Here is a 16007-nt window from a genome sequence, read left to right as displayed (position 1 = left end):
AGAGGTCTTCCCCTCTGTGTGTGTGCTGTGCAGCCCCCCGGTAGCTGATTTCTGCTGGGGCTGCCCCCCGTTCCCCCCATGTGAACATCAGCAAACCGCGGAGACAGAGGCTGCGCTGACTCTGTGTGTAACCAAGGTGCTGCAGCCAAAGGGTAACTGATCAGATATCAGACTCTTTTATCATGTTCCAGGGCACAGACAAAAGCTAGAAGACCAAGCCAAACCCTTCACCGACCGCTACGGGGAGCTGGAACGGCTGCGCCAGTCCATGAGAGTCACCCCGACAACACCCAACCCTCGTGGATCCCTCAGCACCCCGAGCCACTTCGGGTCCCAGGCTCAGACTCCAATACAAGGTAACTGGCTGGGTGCCCCAGCCCGGCGTTACACCCCAAAGCCTCACACTCCCAACACAGCTGGGCAGGGAGCGGAGCCTCCCTGGCCGAACGAGATTCCCTTCGGATGGCCTTGTAGGGCTGGAGTCCAGCTCTCCCCTGGGTAAGGAGCCGTGTGGGGGGACATGCCAGGGGGAGGTTTGCTTGGATTTCTTGGCCTTGGAAGCCTTTTTGCACCCATGAAATCACTCTTTGCACCATCAGATCAGGGCTCTTAGGAAAAACTGAGGAGCTTCAGCAGGAATGCGAGGGAGATCAGAGCAACACACTTTGAACCCAGCAGCTTCTTTGACATGAAGGCACCCACGTTATGGTTATGCATCAACTAGAAAGGGTGTTTTGTACTTTACATGCTAATCCAAATGGTTTCTTATCTTGTTGCATTGTGTTTATGCCAAGCCTGGTGATCACCCAACTGCAGCATAATTCCCCACACGTATGCACACCTGCATGGGCGCACGCGTGCACACACACACACAGAGGCTTTGCTCTTCCCGTATTTGCCATCAGCAAGGAGCGCCCCGAGTCCTTGGGCGTTCCCCGGGAATCCACAGTGGGAATTGCCACTGGAGTTACCCAAGAGAGGTCAGTCTGTTAATCCCCATACACCTGAATTTCAGCCCCCAGTTAAGCGCTGCCGTTGGAATTATCCTGCTCCCATCTTTGTGCACGTCTCAGCACAGCCAGATGCCACCAGACTGAATTAAGAGAGACCATTCTCCTGTCTGCATGTGAGACGTGCTCCTTTTCCGTGCGATTTTAGTCTCGGTGGTGTTTTCCTTTGGAAAGCAGCAGAGATACTAAGAGGGACTTCAGGAATAGTATTTAAGCTGTCTGTGTATTGAGTTTTGATGAGAAGTGGCCCTTCTTGGAAGGTTTCCTATAAAAAGTTCCAGAAGCCTTTGTGTTGCATTTTGAGAAGTGACGTAGATGTTTGAAAACCTCAGTGTCATTGGCAAAGAGGGTGTCTCGGGTGCAAAAACATGTTTGAAAACGTTACCTGAACTGTAAAAGCTGCCCCGCTCCTCCCAACCCAAAATTGCAGTGAAAATTTAATTTATTTCTCATTGAAATGCAAATCTCCATGCTTGGAATTTTCATTGATATTAGCATGATTTATGAGAAGAACGCGGGCATTTTGTGTAGGATTATAATTTTATTTTTGTTTAAAAAAAGAGAGAGAGAGAGAGAAAGAGTTTTCTAGGCTCATCCCATTGGCTGCGTCATAAAGAAAGAGATTCTTGGGGAAGAAAAAAAGATTTGTATTTTAAATTAGCACAGCCCCATGCAGTGCCAGAAACCCAAAGAGCGTCGTTTGGAGCAAGGGATCAGGTGATGACACAAATCCAAGGAGAAAAAAAAATGAAATTGGCCACAAGCTGCCGTCCGTGCCAAATTCCCAAATGTCAAGTGACAGCAGGAGTGGAGACACACAAAATTAGCCATCTAAAATCATTCCTGCGGAGTGAATCCAAACTACCAGGAATGCTGCAAAAGGCGGTTCGTGCACGCTCCGCTCTTGGCTCCCTCGTTCCCAAGTTGAGGAACTGTCTTAAAATGACTGTGGGTTCTTACCAGCGTAGCTGGGAGCAGGATCAGCTCAGTATTTTTAATCTCAGCCCTGTCCTTTTGACACAACGCTGGCTATAACCAATCATAATCATAATTTAAAAAAAAAAACAAAACCAACCCTCTTTCTCTCGCACACACACACGGCTTATTCACAGAGATCATAATTTTTACCCGAGCAAGTGGAGCCCGGCCCGTGCCAAGAATAACACAGGAGTTAACAGGCCTGTAATTCTCACGACTTGGCACGTTCTTGGGTAACACACATGAGAAGCCGATTAGTGAAAAGCATAACGAGATACCGGTTAGGAGGGACAGGCTGGAGTTCATCCGGCCCCCACTATCCTTCTTGTGGGTGCTTCCCAACCATAATGTTTTTAGCATCCCTGTGCAGGGATTGAAAGGGGGCCAGAGGAGCAGGTTTTCCCTCCGCCGGTGCCCAGCAGCCCTCTGCTCATGTGCTGGAGGTGGTTGGCCTCCCGGTTCTGCTGACCCAGCAGTTTGCACAAATGCTTCCTAATCCGCTTCTGGCGAAACCAGGCTGGGAGCTGAGATGCTCAGAAACAGCCTTGGCCGCTGAGGGGGGATTCTGGCACCTCAAATCCCTGAAATACAGCACGTGGAGCTTGGGTTTTGAGGCAGAAAGGCACGTAGGAGGCAGTGTTTATCTTTGGGAGGAACCGGGGTTCTTTGGAGGTGTGTTTGCTCTGGCCTGGTCCAATCTTTCCAATCTTTCCAATCTTTCCTCCTCACGAGTAAGGGCTGTGGCCAGTGGAGATCACGGCAAGGACGCTGGTGTAAGTGGGAGAGGAGTCTGGCCCTCAGCCATTCGCAGAGGCTTTCAGTAAAGCAGCCCCTGGAGGTTATAAATAGCCCCCATGTAAAATGATCGTCCTGAGGTTAAATGGTCTCAAAACCAAAAACCTCCTGGTAAGAGAAAACTGATTGTTTCTGAAGGACATGCCAGGAAACATGGGAGGAGAGCGTGCGCAGCTCCGTGGCCAAGCAGGTCACATCCTGCTCTCGTGCTGGTTCCCCATGCCCAGCGTCAGGGTATCTCAGTGGCTTCAGCCTTGCCTTGTCCCGCTCAGATGAGCAGAGAATCCATCCCTTCCTATGCTTGTCCCCAACAGGATTGACATTTGCAACCCTCCACACACCAGATTCCACTCCCACTTGCACTGCTTTGGTGGGTAAATAGGGTAATTCTGGGTTCAGACTGGTGTGGCTGTGATGGCAGTCTGGCCCTCACCATCATCCAGCACGGCTTCAGCCGAGCAGAGCCGTTTGCCTCTGCTGAGGATTTGGCCCAATGCTTCTCCAGTGAGGTCTGGAAAATCTGAGGTTTTGAGATCCCAGCTCTGCCATCTCCTCAGCGAGACACCAAGCTGTCATTAGGATGGCTCGAAATGGTTCCTTATTACGGGGCATGGGAAGCCAGAGCCTTGCGTGCTTGCTTTATTCCGAGTTTCACCTTCTGGCTCAAAAAAATCAAGTAGCTCCCAAAAGCGAAGCAAGATGTTAAAGGAACTTGCTTCTGCCTGCCTTCAGCTGCTTCTCGGGGCCCCCTTGCTCTGGGGAGGCGGGATGGTGACAGACACACGTCCTCCAGGGGAGAAGCCCCCAGTTCTCCGCGCGGCGCTTCGCCCTTGCCCGTGTTTCGGCAGCGGTTCGTGCTGAACCATTTCATTCCCACCACAGCAGAGCAGGACCGCCCACGCAGCCGGGCCTGTGTTCTCGCTCTGTGGTGGAAACATCTTCAATCACTCAAAAGCAATTGTGTGCATTGTCCAGCAACATGTAGGGGCCTTGCGTACACGAGGACAATTGCAAAGTGATTTTAAATTTGATCTGCTCGGTACCAGGGCGAGCTGTTTTGATTAACGCGCTTAACGTCCCCTTGCTCCAGCGAAACCAAACTCCCCTGGCTTCACAGAGAGAACAGTAAACTCTGGATCCTTTTGCAAGCTCCGTCCTGCCTCTCCCAGCTTTAGTGTCTGCTCAATGGTTTTCGGGAGACATTGTGTTTGCTGGTGAAGAGCTTCAGCTCTCCTGATCTGGAAACTCCTCAGCTTTAACCAGCTTCACTCCCAGTCCATTACTTAGGGCCAGTCATCAGCAGAATGCTTCACCATATGCATTTAAAGTAAAATCTCTCTCTCTCTTTTGCTTTTTAAATATACAGTTTTAAAGTATTACATTACTTTTAAGAAGCCTCTTGGCATAGGCAGCGAGTGCCCATTGTTTCCGAAATGCAACGTGGCTGCTCTGAGGTTAAGTCCTGAATTATGGGCCCAGCAAATACACTGAATTGCTGCTTCCTAATCCCTGTCCAGATTGACTTATGGTTTCTTTAAAATATCCGTTTCTTAATGGATAAAAACATTCTACCATGGGCAGAGACTAAATTGTTTCCAAAGGAAGCTAGGCAAGCATTAGTGGGAAGAAAACATATTGTGGGATTCAGCTTCAGCCTCAAAGGAAGGAACATGCTCAAGATGGGTTTCCTGCCTGCTTTCAGGCTTCTGTGTCTATCTTTAAACTGCTTTTCTGCTCCTTTCATTTACGCTTGCGATGTCCCTTGTACGAATTTGGTGTGTAACTGTCAAAGATGAACCACAGACCGGTGCTGGACGGGAGCTTCCCCCGAGAGAGAGCTCAGGCACCCGCGACCGCCGCGTTTGCCGCTGACGTGCAGCCGCCTCGGTCTCCCAGCCACAGCTCAGGGGGCTGAAGTGCTGCAGTTCCCACAAAATAGCAGATGAGATTAACAAGGAGCCCGGCTGCATTTGCCTCAGGCTCCAGGGGTGCCATCCTGCCTCTGGCACGGGATTTTCGGATTGCTGGGATCCGCAGAGCGCAGGAGGGGAGCCCCCAGCCCAGGGTGCCGCTGCAGGAGGGCAGTGCCCACATTGCAGGGATGTTGCTGCAGCGCAGCCCAGCACAAACAGGGCTGGATCCCCCTCTCCCAACACTCCTCAGCCTCCCTGTCAGTGGGTTTCCCATGGCAGACTTGGCCTGGTCTAAACCTGCTCGGCAGGCAAGGTGGTCTAGCTGCAGGCTGGGTTGTAAATTCAGCAGCTTCCTTTTATGTAGTCAGGGCTTGTTAATTTTTTTTTAATACCCTTTGAATACAGGTAAAGAGCAAAGCGCAGGCAGGCCAGAGGGAGTGGCTGCGATCACGGGAGCGTTTCCCGTTCAGCCCACCCACCCGCTCCAATTAGCACCGTTAGCTTATTCATTAGCTCTGCGGGATGGAGTGGCGGGAACTGAGCCTGGTGCAGGACAGGGGGATGCGGGCAGAGGGCTCTGGGATGGTGAGAGGAACAGAGAGGCTGTGGTGGGAGAGGAAGCACGGAGAGCTGGGCTTGTTTAGTCTAGCAAAGGGCAGGCTGGGAGCGGAGCTGATTGCTCTGTGTAAATACATCGAGGGGGTAAACATCGGCGAGGGAGAGGAGCTAATGTAAGCTATGGAGGACAGTGCTGGCACAGGAGATGGGGTTGAATTGGCCCTGGATAAATCCAGACTGGAAGTTAGAAGCAGGGTCCTCCCCAGCAGGGCAGGATGGGTCCAGCAAATGGCTGGGAGCATCCCGGTGGGCCTGGAAGGGTTTGCAGAGAAGGTTGAGATGCAGTGCATGATTCACCAGGCTGGGAATACCTGGGAATTTCCCTGCCCTGCCTGCATAGACCAGGAGGCTGCTGCCCAACCTATTTGGGATCTGATTGAAAGTGCTGGGAGAAGACAGAGGAGCAGAGCTTTGTGCTGCTCATGGGGTAGGTCTGGGGGCCGCGTGCGTGTCTGCACGGCGGCACATGGCATTTGAGGAGAACTGAGCAGCAAACGTGCTTGGCAATCTTGAGGTGGTGCCTGGCGATGCTGTGATAAGGCCGTGTGTGTTGTTGTGTTTTGGTTCGGGGTTTGGTTTTGTGTTGGTTTTTTTTTTTTCAAACTCTGCAAAGGAAGTCCTTGCACCCAGTTCGTGAGCTGGTTCTATCAGATACAGAACAGTGCTCCATGGGCGTGGAACAACGGATGCCGTTCACACCCTCATTTTTTTTCAACACCTCCCCTCCTCCCCCAAAATATATTTTGCTCTATTTTACGTGGGGTGGGAGGAAGGGGCCGTTTTCTTTTTTAGTTGGCTCTGGCTTGGAAACAAGTGAACTTGTTAACATACGTGACAGAGGCGTGAGAGCGCGCCTGCATGCGTGGGTGGGGAGGAGAGCGGCGCCTTCTCTAGAGATGAGCTGGGGCTTCACACATCAAATGCCTCCCGTGCACCTTCCCGTACAGATTGTCTCCTTCTCTGGCCACCTGCCTCTCCGTGCTCCCAGATGGAGCCGTTGTGACCAGGGGAAGGAAGCAGAGAGGAAGAGAGGGCAGAAAAATGCTAAAAGATGACCTGGAGGTCCAAATATCACAGAAATCTGCAGAGAAAAGACAGCCAAGGGTATGCACAGAGCGAGAACGTCTGTCCCCGCTCTGTCTCACACGTGCAAGGCTATTATATACAGAAGCATAAGGTATCATTAGTGTTTACATGGTTGTCAATCATCGTGGCATAAGACAGGAAAGGAAGGGTTTTTTTCCCCCCCGGGGTTGATTTTTCATGACAATTTTGCAAGGCACATATATGCCTGGAATTGAAACAGTGATATATGACCATGCTGAAGTTATTTTATATTCTGTCCACTTGGAGAGAGCCACACTATCAAGTTCCCTTTGCATTTCCTTTATTCTCTGTGTGTATCGCACACTATGAGTATGTGTGTGTGTTGTGTAATATACACACAATGGGTTAAGTTTATTGCTGACTGGATTCATCAGCCACTGAATATCCCCACATCTCTGAGATGGGGACCAGAGAGTGATATCTTGGGTGCCGTGGAGCTGCTCAGATTCCACATGTTGCTGCCCAACCCCAGATGATCTGATAATCTCCTCCTGTACCTCGGGCCCGGCGCTGTGCTCTGACACATGCCCTGGGTGAGCTGGTTGTTTAGGTGTCACTCAAAGCCCTTTCCAGGCTGTAGCACTGAAGAGGTCCTGATGTTGCTTTTGGGGCCCTTTCCTCTCTCCGCACAGAACATCTCTTTTCCTGGAGGAGGAGGTTGTGGAAGCACCCACTGTTCTGCTGGGAAGGATGCACATCCATCCCTAAAACCTTTTGCAGGGTCCATTGCCTCATCTCCTCAAAGGCCTCCAGGGAACTCTGAGGAGATCCACCAGTCCTGACCCAGCAGGGGTACAGGGACCAGTTCCACTCCATCCAAAGCAGCTCCCAAACCCAACATGGTCTTAAGGGAGGCGGCTGAACACACCCAGAGAAACCTCTGTGGTTGGCAGCCTCATGAACCAGCTTCCCCACCTCCACGCTCGTGACCAGCCCTCACCACCATGAACCAGCTGAGGTTTGGCCCCATCGCCGCACAGGCTCAGGGGCGTCTCTTCACATTTATCTCCTCGCCATCCACCCAAGAAAAGACCCGTATTATCTCTGAGGTGGAGAGAAAGCTGCTGTGTCACTGGAGCGCTGTTGTTTTATCTGGAAAGGGGCTGAGCAGCTTTCAAAGCCTGTTTCTATCCAGCTCCACGTGCAGGAGGACTTGGGGGTCCTTGAAAGGTGCAAATTGCAGCTGCACAATTAAATCACAGGGTGTGTCCTGGCCTCCGAGGTCCCCTGGGCAGCTCAGCCCTAAGGAGGACACAGTGGCATTACTAATCAGGGCTTTGACCTTTACATGGCTTTTATTTAATACACATTCCACACTTCCCCAAACTCCCATCCAAAACATTGACATTTCCGCTGATAGATTGGGTCAGATTTTGGAGTAGTTGGGGGACTCAATTCACTCTTACAATGGTTAAATTCTTACAGCTAAATGGGCTTATTCAGTTAGTGCAGCAGCTGGTGTGATTTCGAGAAGAAAATAAACATTTCCTTCAAATATTTTGATTGGCAACTGGACAACTGAAATACTCAAGCTCAGATTGCCAGGGTCCAAAAAAGCAAATGGGGGCTGGACGGAGAGTAAGAGAGGGAAACTGTAGTAAATCCTCGGAGGCAGAACTATGGAGCAGATGTGTGTGAGATGCAGCGGGGAAGGGGACAGTGAGATGGGGCTTTTAAAGCCCATTTTCAGCTGTGATTCCTAAGGGAATGTGGAGTCCAAGGGTGCAGCTTCACCCACTCCTTCTTCTCCGACATTTTCTCAGCATGTTGCTCGCTCCAGGTTGCTGTTTGACTCTGGCTGAGTGTGCCAGAGGGTTGCTCGCTGCTGAGTTAGGTGGTTATGGGGGTGTGTTAATGGCGATGTTTTACTTGGACCTTGCTGGGGCTGTTTCAGTGGAGATCTCCTCGGAAGCAGGGCAGGAGGGATGATGCCCCTGGCCAGGGCAGTGGGAACGGGGCTGTGTGGTTGCAATCTGTGTGGATCCAAGGCAGCCCTGAGGGGAGGGAACCCAGATGGAGGGGAGGTTGTGAGGTGAATGAGATGGGATGGAGGGGAAACCCTGAGGCGAGGGCCAAGATATAGGGGCAGCTCTGAGGTGAGGGCACTGAGGTGGAGGGGCAGGCAGGAGGTGGAGAAGACAGGATGGAGGGGAAACCTTAAGCTAAGGGTTGAGCTAGAGGGGCAGCCCTGAGATGAGAGAGCCAAGATGGAGATGGAGCTCTGAGATGGGATGGAGGAGAAACCCTGAGGTGAGGACCAAGATGGAGGGGCAGTTGCGAGGTGACAGTGCTGAGGTGGAGGAGCAGTTGTGAAGTGAAGGAGATGGGATGAAGGGGAAACCCTGAGATGAGGACTGAGATGGAGGGGCAGCCCTGAAGTGAGGAAGCCAAGATGGAAGGGCAGCTCCGAGATAAAGAAGATAGGATGGAGGCAAAACCTTGAGCAAGGACCAAGACGGAGGGGAAACCTTGAGGTGAGGTCGGAGGTGGAGGGGCAGCCCTGAGGTGAGGACCAAGACGGAAGCGGCAGCTGTGAAGTGACAGCGCTGAGCTGGCGGTGAAGCGGCCGAGACGGAGGGGCAGCCCTGGGGCTAACGAGACGGGACGGAGGGGTGAAACCCTCAGTATGGAAGGGGGCTGTCGTGAGGTGAAGGAGACGGGACGGAGGGGGAACCCTGCGGTGAAGTGCCCGAGATGGAGGGGCGTTAGCGCGGGGACAGCGGAGCGGCGATGGCGGAACCCCCTCTAGCGGCCGCCGCCCTCACTCCCTCCCTCCCTCACTCCCGCCGCCCGCCCGCAGCCGCCCCCTGCTGGCGGCGGGACCGCCGAGCCCGCCCGCCCCCTGAGGGGCACCGGGGCCGACACGGGCCGGGCCATGGGCGACACGGGCCAGGCCATGGGCGACACGGAGGACCAGGAGCCCCCCGGGGGAAACCGCTCTCCCGCCGGGGTGCCGCGGTGTGCAGCTCGTCCCCACCGGGGGGGCCGTGGTGGAACAGAGGCCGGCGTTATACAGCGGCACAGCCCGGTGTCTGCAAGGCTGAACCACCACCCCCCCCCCCCACACACACACATACACACCCAGATAACACAGCGGCGAAATACACAAGTGGGGTTTTGTTTTTGAGGTGGTTTTGGGGTTTATTTTTAGCCTCAGACTGGTCGGGGAGAGCCGGAGCTCTATTCTGGGCCAGACTTTGGAGCTCTATTCTGGGCCAGACTTTGGAGCCCAAGGCCGGCGGAGATGAAAGCGAGCTGGTCACGGCCGGGCTGGATGCCCCGTGGCTCTGCTGGATGTGGATTCACACTCAGGGTTTACACTGAGGGATTTGCTTTCTCAGGGATTCACGCTCCAAATTCAAGGATCCCAAGCCTGCAGAGTGCCCTCTGTCCAGGATCAGACCCTGGCAGAGCTCCCTCGCTGCCCACCCGTGTTTTTCGGGATAGCTGAGTGCCTCCAGACCCCACGGCATCGCTGTGCTGTGCTTGTCACACTCACAGCCTGTAACGAACACTCTCACACACTCCTGTCTGAATTAGTGGCAAGGACCCGTTGCCAAACGGTGCAAATTCAGGCCAATAAAACGTAGCCTCTAAAAAAAAAAAAAAAACCAAACACAAACCTTTGAGTGTGTTATAGAGGAAAAGGGAAATGTGCCCTGAGCACTTAGGTTTGATTTCGATTTGCATTTTATGGAATATTATTTATGGGCCTGTGAAAGCTAACGAAGGAGCACGGTCTGAGCGCTGGAGATTGTCATCTGGGAAGGCAGCAAGCGCCAGTCTGGGTTTTCTGGGGACTGGGGGGGTTTGGAGGCTGCTTTTTTTGCAGTGTATGGCAAACCAGCAGTGGCAGAGCTGCTGCATGTAAGGAGAGGCATTTTGTTCAGAAAATAGCACTTTTTCTCTCCAGTCCACGTTCAGCCAGGATTTTTGTCCTGTGGTCCCACCTTGTGCTGTGATGCTGCTGGATTGCTAAAGCTACAGGCTCTGGTCAAGCTGCTTCTTGCAGAGCTGGTCTCCAAACCCCGGCTCCCAGTGCCTGACAGTATTTTGGTGCTGCTGTTGCAGCAGCCCGGCTTTGGGACGGGGCAGAGCGTCCTGCTGGGATGTGAAATCAGGTCGGCTCAGTCAGTTGCGAGCACTTTTCACAGCGTCGTGCTTTTCCAGCCAGCCCGAGCACTCTACCCCTGCACACGGCGTGGAGCAAGGGCAGCCCTGTGGCCAGGCAGCCGCTTCCACAGTCGGCTTTTCCAGCAGAGCAGTGTGGTTCGTGACAGCTCAGGGCTGCTCCTCTCTTATCTCGCACCAAAGCCACAGCCACGTTCACAAACCAGGTGCTCCCCCGCCTTTCCCCTCCGTGGAGCCTGCGTGGGAAGGCAGGCGCTGCCGATCGCCCGCAAAAGGGCTGCAGGGGAGGGAGGAACCTCCTCCCCCCTCCTCCTTCCAGCGGCCGGTGGCTGAAGGACTCACCCGGGATTAGAAAGAGGGTTCAGAGCAAATCCCCTCCCTACCTGCCCCTCCAGAGCGTGCCCGTGTCACCAGGTAGCTGGAAGGGATTAACTGAAGTGTTTTTTTCCTGGGGAAACGCTTCAGGGCCTGGAACTCCAGCCCTGAGAAGTTAAAAGTGCTTCATTGTAATAAATATATATATAAAACACACATCCCTGTGCATGCAGAGCAGACACCCAACCCTGTGAATGTGAGTTTGTATGTATATGCATATCCAAGCCCAACAAGCATGTTTAGCATACTCACCTCACCTTCTCTTGCTCCGAGTGATTCAAATCCAGCTGACATGACGAAAAAAAGTCACTGGGGCTGGATTCCACTACCAAACCAGAAAGGCCCTGCTTTTAACAAGGGAAAAATAGGGGTCTTGGGAGTAATCAGAAAGGATGGAGAGCCACCTCCAGCTAGGCAGGGCTTTGAGCTCAGTGCATCAGCTTTGGGTTAGAATTGCTCTTTCAAGAGATTTTCATCTCACAAGGAGTGTCACAAGGCTGAGGAAGGTGCAGTCACAGTGTTTCTAGACGTGCCCTCTGCAGACCCAGTGCTGGAGCTTGGCCTGGGCTGTGGAGGTCTCAAGTACAGAGATTTTACTTCTCTCTTTGGAGAGCAAAACTCATTTCTGTCTGTCTTGATGCACCAAGGCTGGAGGTTTCTGGACTTTTAAAGGAATGGCACCGGACTTGGGACAGCTGAGAGAACCACAGGAACACCTTGAGGTCCTCAAAGGATCTGCTGGTTTGGATTCCCACCTCTAACCTGGGCTCCCCACAGGAGGATGGGATCCAAGAACACTGAGCAAAGGTCCCTCTCCAGTTCCAAGCTGACTGTGACACCCTGTGTTTATAGATCCCCCAAGAAAAGGTGTGGGGGGCTCCAGCACCCAATGGAGCTGGGTAACATCCCCGCTGTGCTGCCCCGAGTCTCCCTTCCCCCAGCAGAAGAAAGCCTGAATTTCTCACTCTCTTTATCCTCTTGGAAGGAGAAAAATACACAGAGAACTCAAGCAGAGGGATATTGTGGCTCCTAGCTTGGGAGTTTTCAGCTGTGTGTTTATCAGCTCCATCCCCTGATGGTATCAGCACGAACAGGCCACCCACAAGAAGGCTTAGCAGGCTGGTCTGGGCTCCAGCTTTTCCTCTCTGTCTCTGTGTGTGTATATATACACCACGGAGGATCCCAGGGACCGGCCGTCTGGGGCCTGCATCCATTTATTTACTACACAGCTGATGTAATGGCTAAACATTTTTTTTCTGTGTTTACGGGGTGTGTTTTTTTAATCTGCCGGAGATGAATAGACCCCTTAGAGAAGCTCAGCTTAGTCGTGTCCCTTCTTGGATAGGAAACAACAAATCTGAGGACAGGAAATGGGAACAACTTAAACAAACGGGTTTGGGGATTTTTTTTTTTTTATTTTATTTTTATTTAAGTCCCCCAGCTCTCTTCCCTGGCAGATCCAGGAGATGCTTTTCCTTCTGACTTTAATTCCTAGGGCAGGGGGGCTGTAGGACAAACTCTCAAGGACAGTGCTCTAAGCACCCTCTTTCTTCCTCCACCCCAACAGGCACGTCAGACCTGAGCCCCTTCTCTGACCCCCGGCAGTTCGACCGCTCCTTCCCGACGCTGCCGGCGCTCACCGAGACCAGGTTCTCCGACCCACGGATGCATTATCCCGGCGCCATGTCCGCTGCCTTCCCCTACACCGCCACCCCCTCGGCCACGGGCATCGGGGGCATCAGCATGACCAGCATGCCCACCACGACACGCTTCCACCACACCTACCTGCCGCCCCCCTACCCCGGCTCCACGCAGAACCAGAGTGGACCCTTCCAGGCCAACCCCTCTCCCTACCATTTGTACTACGGCACGTCCTCGGGCTCCTACCAGTTCTCCATGGTGGCGGGCGGCGAGCGCTCGCCCACCCGGATGCTCTCGTCCTGCACAAGCGCCTCAGCAGGGAACAACCTAATGAATCCCACCCTGGGCAGTCAGAACGACGGGGTGGACGCGGACGGGAGCCACAGTAACTCACCCACGACTACTGGGAGGATGGATGAGTCGGTCTGGAGACCCTACTAGGAGGAACTCAGCTGTGCACCAATGTCTTTTAACTCGATCAGCCACCTTTTGCTCCTTTTGGTAGTGACCAGAGCAAAGTGATGCCTAAACCAAAGTCTCCCAAGCCAAAAGCAAACCAGGATCCTCTGCATGCAAGCACGGGCAAACATCAAGCAAAGACGGACCAGGACCTACGTTACATTTCAAGATGAACACCCACGAGGCTTGATGTGGTTCCCTTTGTGTGTCTTAAGTATGTGGATTGTACATAGGGGGGGAAAAAAAAAAGGACATGTGGAATCAGATGTTTGTTACTCACAGAACACTTCTCAGTCATCTCACTCACACCTCTTCCCCTCAGAAAGAGTGAAGAAAAGCTTCACCCTTCCTCTGCAAAATGATTCAGAGAAGAGAAAAGACCAGGGAGCTGCCCAAACCATCTCTCTGCCAGAGCAAGAGGACTGAACTGAGAAAAAAAAAAAAAAAGGAGGGGGGGAAAAAAAAAAAAGGAAAAAAAAATCCCATTGTCTCTTCTCCTTCCCTTCCCACTGGTGTAGGGTCTCTGACCACCAAAGAGCTCCGGAACGACGCCAGAGCCGTCGGGTTTACAGCACAACCGCGGGGATCGGGCACGGCGGGGCTGGGCCGGCGTCAGCCACGTGAACAGGAGCTGTGATGTGATTATTATTATTATTATTATTATTATTATTATTATTTGCTGTTGGCGACAGAGGTTGTATTGTTCATTTTTTTTGTCGCTGTCGTCGCTTTTAAAACAGTAACGTGGCTGATCCCCTGCCCGACCGGCCCCTTTTCTCTATGTTTACACGCGAAATGTACTTTTTACACGACGTGTTTTGTTTTGTTTGCTCTTCTGTCCTGACCTCACCACTCAGTTCTTTGCTCCTCTTAGCAGATCTCAGTGATGGTGGCTGAAGTGAAGGTGGCATTCAGGACAATCCAAGGTGGATGAGATGCACTTCCAAGCGCGTTAGCTGCAAAAGGGACTCGGGGGCCTTTGGCATGACCTTGCCACTGCTCTCTGGGTCTTCTTTCCTCCTCTCTGAGTGGCAACACATGCAGCTGGTGGCAAAGCATCATTATTCTGTTATGATTCTTTCCCACATTTTCACTCAGAGTGGATTGACACGATGACTTTTTATTTTGATTTACACTTGGTTCATGCTGAAAGCTCTAACTGAGATTTGGAGAAAGGAGCACTTTACACTTGGTGGTTGGGAATATTGTGAAGTGATGTTATCTAGTCTTTTCCATCCCCTCACCCTCCTTCCCTCCCCCTCAAGCGACCCAGAGCATGGGTATCTTGCTGTAGGTGAATAAGCTGAAGAAGGGGCACTAAAGGTACCATCGGCCCATCAATGAGTGGTTGCATCTTGTGGCATTTGGAGGAACCAGCTCTCCCAGACACCCTCGTAGCTGATACCAAAGACATTGCAACCAAACAGGGCCATGATGGGAGGTCGTAGGCAGCTGGAGGGGCTGTCTGGGCTCCTCCAAGCCGGGGTCAGTGGTTTGGCTCTGATGCACAATGCAGGGTTTGTCACCTCCTGCAAGCCAGCTGGGCTTTATGCTGGCATGGGAATTGGGACTGGATTCATGATTCCCTACCCTGGCAGGGCTGAGGGTGTGTGGGTGGGTTCCTGGGGAATGTGTAACTGCAGTACCCACTGCCCTCCAGAGCCTCCCCTGCAGCGAGGGGACACGGACAGTCCCAGCCCCCAGCGCCACCAGTAGCCGAGCCTTTGCCTTTTATTTTTTTACCGTGAACATCAGAAAATTGAAACCCCGTAGCTGCCCCCCTGGGCCCCTCTGCCTCAGTCACACCATCACAGCCACGTCACCTGTCCCCAAATCTCAGCTGGCAGCTCGTCAGCCCTCGGTCGAGGCACAGAGCGTTGTAATTGCACTACCACGTCGAGACTGGAGCAAAGACATCCCGGCTTGCTTGGAAAGCTGCGATGACCACTCACGAGTTCCGTAAGCAACAAGAAGAACAACTCTTTTAAATAATAATAATAATAATGATAATGATAATAATAATAATAATAATAAAAATAAAAAGCCTTACCCCAGCAAAACTGCAACCTTCACTTGCCTTAGCGCCGGCAGGCACCGCGCCGGCGCTCGCCGGCTCCGGAACTGGACCACGGCAGCCTGTGTTTGATGCATTTACATTTGTCATCCACTGACTGAAAGCACAAAGGAAACAAGGCATTCGTAGTATACTAGGTTAATTTAAGACTGTTCGTAATGAATTTTAAAAGAGAAAATAATAGGAATGGCAACGATGTTGTTTTTATGACATATTGTCATGTGAAGGTGTAAATAGATGCACCTCTGTTGTATGCAAATGGTCACGAGACAGGCCAATGTTTTTTGCTTTGCACTATAATTTGCTTTTTTAAAAAAATGCACAATCGCTTGTACAGTAAAACCCCTTTGTCTGGCTCACAGAATATTTAACTATAAAATCTAATTTTTGGTCTTATTTGTTATAATAATATAATTCTTAAGTGTGTTGAAGGATACGATTCTTAATAATGCTTCTAATACTTGTACATGCAGGGTAAAATAACACCAGACTAAGGAGATGAGAACAAAGATCTTTGTAGATAAAAAAGGCTGAAGTTTTTGGGTTTTTTTTAATGATGTCTTACAGTGGACATTAAAAAAAAAATGCTAGCGATACCAAAAAATGTGGTTATTTGTGTAATATACCAGCCCTACTTGAAGGTAATGCCCTATATTTAATATGTAGCCCAACTTTTTAACCTGTAGCACTTGTCACTGGGGAGGGGGGGGCGGGGAGGGAGAGGAAGAGGGGGGTCTGCTCCTGTTGAAGTCATTGGAAGAAGCTGTGACTTCCCTGAGAACAGTGGGGCTCTGTCGGGTGGGGATGGCGTGGGGTCGAAGCCATGGCACAGTGGTCAGTTCTGCTTCTCTGGTAACGGTGTCGATGTCCTTATCCAATGTACGTGATTATAGAGCCAGGCCTCCA

General features: G+C 51.9%; 1 protein-coding gene across 1 annotated transcript in view; it reads left to right on the top strand.

Annotated features, from left to right (window-relative positions):
• RUNX3 (RUNX family transcription factor 3) overlaps positions 1–15793 on the top strand; it is a 39290-nt gene extending 23497 nt beyond the window's left edge. Inside the window, exons 4-5 of the mRNA XM_064634934.1 lie at positions 192–356; positions 12495–15793. Of these exons, the coding sequence (XP_064491004.1) occupies positions 192–356; positions 12495–13009 (680 nt within the window). The 3' untranslated portion in view covers positions 13010–15793. The remainder of the gene's footprint in view (positions 1–191; positions 357–12494) is intronic.
• The last annotated feature ends 214 nt before the right edge of the window (positions 15794–16007 follow it).

Source organism: Pseudopipra pipra, chromosome 24, assembly GCF_036250125.1.
Source record: "Pseudopipra pipra isolate bDixPip1 chromosome 24, bDixPip1.hap1, whole genome shotgun sequence".
Lineage (NCBI taxonomy): Eukaryota > Metazoa > Chordata > Aves > Passeriformes > Pipridae > Pseudopipra > Pseudopipra pipra.
This window is presented reverse-complemented; position numbering and strand designations above follow the sequence as displayed.